Source organism: Asparagus officinalis, unplaced genomic scaffold (assembly GCF_001876935.1).
Source record: "Asparagus officinalis unplaced genomic scaffold, Aspof.V1 AsparagusV1_Un180, whole genome shotgun sequence".
In the NCBI taxonomy this organism is placed as follows: Eukaryota; Viridiplantae; Streptophyta; class Magnoliopsida; order Asparagales; family Asparagaceae; genus Asparagus; species Asparagus officinalis.
Genome location: NW_017972446.1, coordinates 43,307 through 53,847, shown reverse-complemented (window position 1 = coordinate 53,847; position 10,541 = coordinate 43,307). Strand labels below are relative to the sequence as shown.

Genomic DNA, 10,541 nt, shown 5'->3' with positions numbered 1-10,541 from the left:
GCGGGTGGCGGGGGGGGGGGGGGGAGGAAAAGAAAAAAGAAAGAAGAGAACATAAATATTAATTTGAATATGTTAGAAACCTTCAAAGAAGCAAGTTCTCGTAACCCTTTCTCAACTGAGAGCATGCTCTCTATGTTTCCTTCTCCAGTAATGTCACTCAAATCACGATTAAGTTTATTTCTTTTCTCGAGGTCCCCATCATCTGTTTGACATTAAAATTTTAAGAAAAACAGAAGTAAGCACATGTGGATCTTGGAATCAACAATGGTAACCATAACAGTAATGCCTTTGCCTTTGTTCCAAGATTCCTCCTTAGCCTTTTGTCCTGCAGAAATGACAAGTTCAAGAGGAAGAGGAGCTAACGATGACCAATGCTCGTGCTTTGACACAGCAATGTCTGGATAAACACCTGCAATAATTTTTTTAGTAGAAAAAGCATCAGGGAACTTGAATATCAGTAGTACATTGAAAACATAAAAATAGAAATTATTTGAAAAGAAAAGTAACAATGCTATCTTAAAATATGAATAAATTTGATTCAAAGATGTATCTCATATATTTCAAGTAAACTATTAGCTACTTAAAATAACAATCCTAATCATGCCATTTTGACCACCGGACCTGGCGAAATATCAATGGAATGCACAAGCATCCACTTCTCAAATTGAAAAATTTTTCCCCTCAAATACTCATCACACAAATGAAAAAGAACTAGGGTAACATCAACCATGATATTAAACTTAACTTCCCTGAAGGCCCTAGACAATGAAAGTTTAGTTTCTTCTTCATTATCAAAACCATGGTTTTAAGAGGCAGTGAAGTCAATATATGAACAATACCCCACCCACTTGAGAGAATTGATGATAAAGGCATGCAATCTAGAACTTTTGACGAGACATAAATCATGTAAATTAAAATTATAATTATAGAGTGATAACAATTGCAATATCTGTAATCACAACAGTGTCACTTTATTTTTATCTCGACTTTAAGCACAGAAACATATTGCATCCTACAGGTATAGTCACAACAGGTACAAATTGGTATCTTTTATGATACCCATAAAAACATAAATACTATTATCTATTTGTATACTATGGCACCAGACACCGGTCTAATGGTGCAATGAAGGTTGTAAATTTCATCACATAATAAAGAAAAAATCTGTGTCAATATTGCCACAGGTATGATCTTCAAAAGACTTCTCAACCAAGTTCCGCATCAATATAATGCGGTTGTAACCTGCCAGCCTAGGAGTATCAGTCATTTCCCCCCCTCTCTTTTCTTCACCAATGCAACATAACTATAATAAGATGAACTGAAGCTGTCCATAGAAAACAAGCATTATCTCCACTAATTTGGTTGATACACCATAACATAGACATATTTCACAGTATTTCATTTCGGGCACTGTATCTGCTTAATGGTTCTTCGGGTTAGATTTTCATACATACATGTTTCAGGCTTTCAGCATATGTTATGGACTATACATTCACAGCCCTTTTTGAAAAGGAAATGAAAAGGAAAAATCCATGCAGCTAATAGGAAGAGATTCTATCAGAACATCCTCATAGAATGTGATGATTTATATACCATTCACGAATGGTTATTGGGTTATGTTGGGAATTTTAGGTATTTTGCTTATGGCGCAAATCACCCGCACTCCTATAGGGATGGTTGTGATAGGATTTTTCATATTCCAAATTAGGAATATATGCCACAAAGAATACAATATACCCACCTCTAATTTCTAGTATATTCATGAAAATCAACAAGTGCATTTGATCAAGACATGCCAATGTTCATAAAATAATAGAAATCAGAAAATATTCTGCTTCTTTTTCCTCTATTTTTTCAGAACTGTTTTACTCAACAAAAATCCCCCTTCTACATGTGCATTTTTGTAAAAAGTCTCGAAAATCACCACTAGAGCTGAAAACAACCAGTGGCCTCTTCGCTTCAAAAAGCTGCAGTGAACAGCCTCTGAACCCGAAATCTTATTTTGGTCTGATGACCTGTTTAGGGTGCTAAAGTGGGATTGAAGGTTCAGGTTGGTTCTTCATGAACTTATTTTGTTGAATTCAACTTGATCAAAACCAGCTTTGGTTTCATAAAGGTGTATCGTCGAATTTAGTAGCTCCTTATGGTCTCAGCATAACTGGTCTCAGCATAACCGATAAGTTGCAACAACAAAATCTTCTACAACTTTTCAAAAGGTATTTTTAAATTATTTAACAATTTTACTGTGAAATTTGTCCCATCATTTTACCAAAATTTTAAAAAATCTTTATACAATGTCCTTTACTTTTCAAAAGGTATTTTTAAACCAGCTTTGATTCTTCTGCTGATATTCATTGTTATTGACACTCCTTACTATTGTAAATGACTTATTCTTTCTTTTGTAAGAGACTCGGATGAATTTATTGTATTAACTAATATCATTCATTCCAAAAAAAAATGTTTAACATTTTACTTTCCCTTTTCAACAACCTTCATCATTTTTTATGCTTTTATGCTTCTTTTCTTTTGTAGTCATACACTAACATTTAACATATAACATACTTTACCATTTCCATGTATCTTTTTTATCCTTATAATGGCCATTTCTAATTCTTGTATAGTTTGAAAATTAGTGCACTGAATAACTAAAATTCCAGAATATATGTTTTGTTATTACTTTCTAGAACTGTATTTTTAGAAATTGATGAGATGTTATTATATTTGTTTTAAATATGCTTCAAATTTGTTGTTTATCGTTGCTTATAAATTTGAACCATTAAAAGCTCTCTGTGTCTGATGACTCAGATTTTTCTCAGTAGTGTCTATTTTCTTAGTTTTATCAGTTTATTTATTTTATTTATTTACGAATGTGCTGGGTGTTCTTTATTGTTAGCCTCTAAAAGCTAAGCCATACCTAGTTGTTTCACTTCTCTTTACTAAATGCTGTATGTACAAAACTCTATATGGGATCTTCATGTGCACCTCAACACAAGCATTCACTACTAACCTTATTTCAATTAATCTCATAGCATAAGAAGTGATAAGTTTAGCGTAAACTTGGATAAGTAAACACACATCATGATGAGATCTATTACCGTAACGAACGGCTAAGCCCCAGTAACGAGCAAGATAACATCTTTTGAGAACAACCTCCTCCTGCAATTTAACGAAAGTTCGAGATAAGATTTAAATGTGGAATAAGCATTGTCAAATCTTTGAACAGGTAGATAATGCTCAAATTGCAGACCATCTCTTCTTGTGTTAAGATCATTCTCTGTGTCATAGAACGAAGTGCTTTCGCTTCTGACTCAGCTTCTCTGAGTTGATCTACTGCACTTGCAACCTCTTCTTTTGCAGACTGTTTCACGATTAAAAATGAGACAATAACTAAAAAGAATAGCAGAAAACTGTAAATGATCCTATTAACTTAGGAGAAAACAAGTAAAGGAAAGCAAACAAAGGCAAAGAAAGGCAGGGTACCTCCACTTGTTGTCGAAGAGCCATTACTTCTTCATCTCTCCCCTCCTTTGTTTGTGATGCAGCCTTAAGAGCAGCCTATAGTAATACAGTAACACATGCATTAATATGATATTTAATTAAGTATCAATAGTCTGCATGAATGTGAAAAATCTTTTCCCTGGATAAAAAATTTAAAATAAAAAAAACCCCACAGTGGAAGTTCTCGATAAAAAAATCCCATAATCGGAGAGCCTCTTTTTATAAATGAAGAATGCTTTTGAGAAAACCAATACTTGCAGATCTCATTAACACCAGAAATCTCTCTTTTATTAACTCTTTTTCTTTTTCTTTTTCTTTTTTCCCCTTTGAAGTGATTTATCTCACTCCACTATTTCCTTCTGTTCCAGAACGAAGGTTTTAGATTCATCAAGTTAACAATATACAGCGGAACAAGATGTTTAAAGATTCTTTCCGTTTTTTTTTTCTTTTTGTGGAATTTATTACTTATTAGTAAAGTTAGAAAAGAGATTTTTATTTTCACATCCTATTCCATAAATTACTAGATACCTTAGGCTCAAAAGAAAATAGTTACATGTGTAACTATTTGGCATTTGTGAATCACGAAAAAGCAAATCGTACACAACATGCAACAAGGCAATGCCTTTCTTATCTCCTCTAAACAACGTCTAAGTGAATACTTAATCTGGTGTGTTAAATTTAATAGCAGGCAATGAACTACGCTTGATGTCTACAGGTCCTTACTGAATGATTACCTCTCTTTGACGCAGTGCTGCCTCCTTCCTGAAAGCAAAGCACATTAAATGTCATAATCTGACTTGACATCAAGATTTACGTGCATAGGATAACCCCATAGTTTACCTGCTAAGTAGCCGGGCTTCCAAAGATACACCTTCTCCAAGAGCAGCAACCTGTGATATAACATATTTAAGGCACATTTTCAAAGTTGAGGGTTATCTACAACATCCCCAAAAAGGCGGATTGTGATATAACAATTTTGTTTTCTTTTGTTTTCTTCTGTTTTTTTTTTGTGTGTGGGGGTGGGGGGGAACCTTAATTAATAGTGAGATAGGAGCTTAGAATGGTATATTCAAAAGGTAATTTGAAGAAAAACAGTTGATCACTATATTCTGTAAAAATTAGCTGTTTGCTTCGATTAACAATGCACGCATTTGACTATATTGCACTACATTGGAAAGTTGCATAGATTAAACGAAAGGGGAATTCCAGGAAAGAGCTATAAAATAAAACTACAATGCTTTATGGATGAAAATATTACTCAATTACCAAAACATGCACAAAAATGAGTGTAGCACAACTGAGAACATTATGATGGACGTTTGAATATACACTATGAGATAGCCTATGAAATGACATAGGAAGAGGTTACCTTAATGAGGGGTAAATGAGAGAATTTATGGACATGGTTTGTCCATGTGCAACAAAGACCACTAAGTGCACCAGTTAAAAGAAGAAACAAGGTTAGTTCATGGAACAAGGAGGACGAGATATGGGCCTAAGAGAATTGGTTGGAAACTAAAAAAAGAAAGGATATGATAACGATTAACTTGACTGAGGAAATGGCCTTTTATTCATGTAGCTGACCAAAAAACTTGGGATAAAGTCTCTGTTGTTGCTGTTTAACTGTAGCTCCATAGTCTAAAACCCAAAGTGATAAAAAAAAAACCATATAAAATACATAACCAGCTGGTGCAGATGCTGATGTAAAGCACATAAGGTATCCTCACCAAAAGACAGAGAATGTCAGCGATAGGATATTCAAAAAGAGTTTACCAACTAAACCAGTAAAAGGAAATATTGATGCTTATAAATACTGATAATATGACGGCATTATAATTGCTGTGTTACTTTGCCAGAAATACATTCAATATATAACAGCAGACTTAGCCTTCAGGAACATGCTGATGGTAGAATTGAGCTGCTACCTATATGTCAAGTAACTGCAGTTCTATCAAACCTCTACCCTCTACGATCACAAGAAAAAAGAACTGCTTGTTAGGAAGAAAAAGACTAATACAAGAAACGTTGACTTTAATTCCTCCTGATAGAGATTAACCAATTAAGGGTAGTATTTGCTAGGAAGAAAAGAGACTAGTACAAGATCGCCAATGTCATAATGTTAACTTTAATTCCTCAAAATAAACATTGCCAAGCAATAAAAGGTATAGTTATACTAATAAGATGTACCTGTTTCTCAAGTTCTCTTGCTCTAGCCTCTGCTTCCTCACATTTCTCTTCAGCAAGTCGCAGCTGGATTATCAAACACCAGTGTAGTTAAACTGCATATGAAAGGCTAAAGGAGGAAAATAAAAATCATTTAATGAATACTTACCTTCTCAAGAATATTTTCGTTCTCTTCTTGGAGCATATCCAACTGCATGTTGTATTAAATAAAAAGAAGCTTCAGACATCCATTGCAATTCTCTCGGTGAATAGTTTGAGTTTTTAGGTTTTTAGCTAATTAATATGAAACACAACAAAATCAGTTTTTTATTTTAGAAAAACATCTCGTCTTTCAATAAAGTGATCAAAACTTCGTTATAGTTAATTTATGACAGGAAATCACGGTAATCACCTCATCCCGAAGTGCAGAAGCCTCCCGCTGATTTCCTGTATCTCTTGAATTCAGATGTCCCGTATCTGCAGGGAATCTGTAATACATGTCAACAGCCTAAAACAAGGAATAAGTCATTGAGCAATGAAAGCCTAAATATACTATTTTTACCACTAGAAAAACAACATGATACTGTTGCAAAGCATGGGTCTTTCTTTTGGCTCATAGAAGTTCTTTTGACAAAGAAATCTGAAGATTACAATATATACAAAGATGGGTAATTTGGTTCCCAGCCATTACATGATAAAAGATGTTGGTAAAGAATAATCAAAATAATACAACTTGCACGTTTTCAGTTCCTCAATCTATAATTTTGAGCCCTACCTCCCCAGTGCTCCTGTCGATATTTACATTTTTCTGACAAAACATGTGTCTGTAAATATTTCCCTTTAACGAATTGGTTTGACATAAATTGCAATAGTAAAACCTGGAAATATAAAGAGAAAGCTACAGAATATAAAAAAAGGAAAAGGTAAAAGTACACAAAAGAGGACCAGGATACAACAAAACCAAAGGAAAGCCCTCCTTGTAATTGCAGATCACCTATAAAGCAATATGAACTTATTAATCAGTTACCAATTACCATGACATGCTTGTTTAAAACAACTGTGAGCAGTGTTCTACATGTCAGCCGATATGGCCAATATTTTGCCGCACATCTCGGTTTATACCCCCAGCCTTGAAGATAAGAGTGTTTTCCATTTTTGCATATTTACAGCTGAAATATCAGCGAACTTCCAACACATCAGTCAATACTGGGGAAATTTCAGTCACAGTGTTTTGGTTTCAATATTTAATGGGTTCGGGTAAGGTTTTTGGCTCAGATATTTAACAAGTTTGGGCTTGGGTTTTGGGCTCTGAGCCCAAACCTATTAAATGTCTGAGCCCAATACACTCATCACCTAGACTCTCGTGTACCCAAACCCTATTGTCTTCACATTGCCTCTTGCAAAGGAGATTATGTCGCCTCGTCGTGGTTGCCTCTTTGGTTTAAATTTTTGTTCTTGTTTGTCATTGCAAAAACTTAATATTTAATATTAGTCATAATTATATATTATGAGTTCCCCGGTGCAGGTGATGTGTGCATTGCATGGTAAAGTTGTGCGTTAACAAAAATTTAACACCTTAATAATCAGTACTAATATGAATAGATTTTTAGAAAATTATTGCCATAAGTGATATATAAAGTATCTTACTATTGGAAAATGTGGGGTGTGGGCAGGCTTATTGGGGCGCGTGCCCCAGGCGCGGGGCGCTTCGGCCTGGGGAAATGTGCCCCGCATGCGAGGCGGGACGCTGCACGCAGAGAGGCGCGCGCCTCACGTGCGCCTCGCTCGCGCCTCGCGTGCGCCTCGCTCGCGCGTTATGTAACATACTCTTTCTTCTATTTTTTTTAAAATAATTTACATAATTACATATTTATATCATGTAATATACTCTTTCTTACTAGTTGCTAATCTATTTTCATCTTTTTATGTTTAACCTATAAAAAGAAAACAATAATTAGTAATTTAGTATACTTGTTTGCTAATTGTAATTTCCTTCTCTAATTAGCATGCTAACTAACAAATTATGAACATGTAAATATATAATTGTTACATTCATTCATCATCTTTTCATGCTAAGTAGCAAATATTAATTAAGAATACTAACTAGAAAATTATAAACAATCATGTTTGTTAATTATATTTCTTAGTCATTTTATGTGACAATTTATAAACATATGCTTATAATTGTTAATCACTTAATTTGATGATTTAAATACATATTTCTTGTATCTTTTTTGTTACTTTAAAAATTCAATTAGCATAATTTGATGATTTAAGTTGATATTCTCATAATTTTGGATGTAGGTAACTAATATGTTGCTTATATGTTTCTGTCTTATGATGTTGGCAAATATTAGTTTGAGTTATGCGCCTCAATTAGTGAGGCACGCGCCTCGTTGTGCGCCTTGCGCATGTAGGCGTCAAAAAATGCTTACAGACATCCAAACACCACTCAAGACAACATAGAAGAACAATATACACATCATCAAGCAACACATGGAGGCGCGGCAGGACATGGTGCCGCGGCTAAGGCGCGGCAGACCATGGTGCCGCGGCTAAGGCGCGGCAGCCTAGGGTTTGTTTATTGTTAGAATATTTAGTTCTTATTTAGTAATGATGACCGGAACGTATCTATTTATAAATTATTACTATATATTCCATGTTTTATAAAATTTAGAATTAAAATAAACTTAACTCATGAGGCTCATGCCTCGCATCATAAAATGTCTAACGCTTCACCTTGTACTTTGCTTTTTAAAACATTCTCCGCGCAAGACTCTTAATTGTACTGATGCTACAGCATCATTTTGATGTTATTTTATCCAATATTAATGAGATTTAGCAATAAACTGCAATATGTTCTACTTCTAGTTGAATACAAGGTAACAAGCTTTTCATTCATTTATGTTTTTAAAAATATCATTTAAACTAAGTTGCTAGTATTCAGGTAAAATTGCTCTTGATCTTAGGTGCACTAATTGTGTTCTTGCATATTTACCTGACTTAAACATTTAGATGTCGTAATCCGTTATACTGTAGGGAGATTTACATACAAAATGTCAACTAAACAAAATTCTAGATAATAAGAGATCCACGATATGTGAGGTTTTCTTTCATATTTTTTGCATGTTTAGTAGCATAGTATCACAAAATAAAAATAAATAAATAAAATAGCACTGCATTTTTTGCTTCATCTTGAGTTAGTGAGGACTCTTTTTTTGAAGCCTTACCACTGCATTTTTGAAGTATCAGGCAAAGGATCACCATCTTATATGTGCAAGATTGAGAGCGGGTCATTGCTGTGAGCACATCGACTAATTTCGACTGCTTAATTACCTAACATATGCTGTTTATTACACTTTCTTTCTAGACAAATAAAATAGCATGCTTCGTGCTTCACCTCTGGAAGATCACTCTTCTGCTTTGAAAGCACTTCGGTCATATTATGGTCCAATTCAACATTATGCTAAATAGTTGTGTTAATAGTCTTCTTTGTATTTAGGCTTAACATTGTATTACAATCTGCCATTGCGATAGTCCACCTTATCCAGTTCATGGATTGTCAGACTGTAGAAGATTTGCTATACTTTGGTTTTCCTTAAATAAAAAGGACATTGTTAAATAAAGAGAACATTGTCTTGTCACCATTGGTTATTCATATTCACTTGACCATTTTTCGCCCTTCTATGCATAACCGGAAGAAAAGAATGAAGTGTTACTAAAGAATTGCTAGCTTAACCGAAACCCCCCCAGTCAGCGAAACTATTATGATAGACCATCCAACACATTTGTGCTCCTACCTTATTTTTCCAAATTCCCTTTTGGAATTTATATTTTTCATCATCAACTGCTCTCGCAGTATTTTTTTATTTTCCAAATTCTTGTTTAATAACATGAAAGAAGTCAACGCTCTGGCTTTCCCTTTTTTTGCCTCGTTTACTTTCACACCAGTTTGAATAAGTGTAGGAAATGGATAAAATGACCAACTCCCCTTTAAAGTAGAGTTGAGCATGGTTCGGTCCAAACCGAAAAAACCGACCGAACCGACCCGAACCGACCCTAGAAAATCGGTTTTATGAGTAGGACGGTTCGGATCGGTTTGAAAACTTTTCAACCCGAACCGATCCGAACCGACAGAATATAGTGCAATACTACACATTCTGATCTCAAACCCTACTCGACCCGTCCCCAAAGAGTCAAAGACGCAAACTCTAAACTCATTTTCTGGATCATTATGGGTTGAAAATAATATCATTATATCAGTGTTTAATGCTTTATAATCTCCTACTTTGTTGATATTTTTTTCTTTAACATAGTTTGTTGTTTGATAAGAAGTTTGATGAAGTTAGAACCGAATAAACCGAACCGAACTGCACCGAACCGACTTGCAACAGTTCGGTTCGGTTTTGAATTATAGGCGGTTCGGTTCGGTTGTTCAAATTTTGGTAAAAACCGAACCGAACCGACCGTTGCACACCCCTATTCATGGGAGTGCTTGCTGGCTTACACCCCAAAAGACCCATTTCTTCTAATAAGTCCAATACATATTTCCTTTGAGATAGAAGCAAACGGTCCTTTTGATATGCAATCTCAATCCCAAGAAAATATTTGGGTTTTCCCATATCTTTGGTCACAAAGTGACGTGAAAGGTACTCCCTAGTCTCAGCTAAGGCGTTAATATCGTTTGATTTGTGATCATGTATATGTCATATAAATTACTATATATCAATTATGGTGAATTTTCATTTTAGTGCTTTCTACATTTTTATGGTGTTGGATATCATTATGTTTATGATGCCTATATGTGCATGATATTTATTTTTGTTCTTTTGTATTATTATGTCTGATATGTTATGACTTTGATATGACTATGATTGTAT

General features: G+C 34.6%; 1 protein-coding gene across 1 annotated transcript; it reads right to left on the bottom strand.

Moving 5' to 3' along the window:
- Positions 1-80: 80 nt before the first annotated feature.
- Positions 81-6,176, bottom strand: LOC109827413 (coiled-coil domain-containing protein SCD2-like; the record flags this gene model as incomplete). Its single annotated transcript, XM_020394425.1, has 10 exons — positions 6,074-6,176; positions 5,831-5,872; positions 5,686-5,748; positions 4,339-4,388; positions 4,233-4,260; positions 3,481-3,555; positions 3,248-3,358; positions 3,096-3,156; positions 293-409; positions 81-202 (listed from the first exon to the last, which is right to left on the bottom strand). Coding segments are annotated over exons 1-10 (756 nt in total), but the record flags the coding sequence as incomplete, so codon positions are not given.
- Between the last annotated feature and the right edge of the window lie 4,365 nt (positions 6,177-10,541).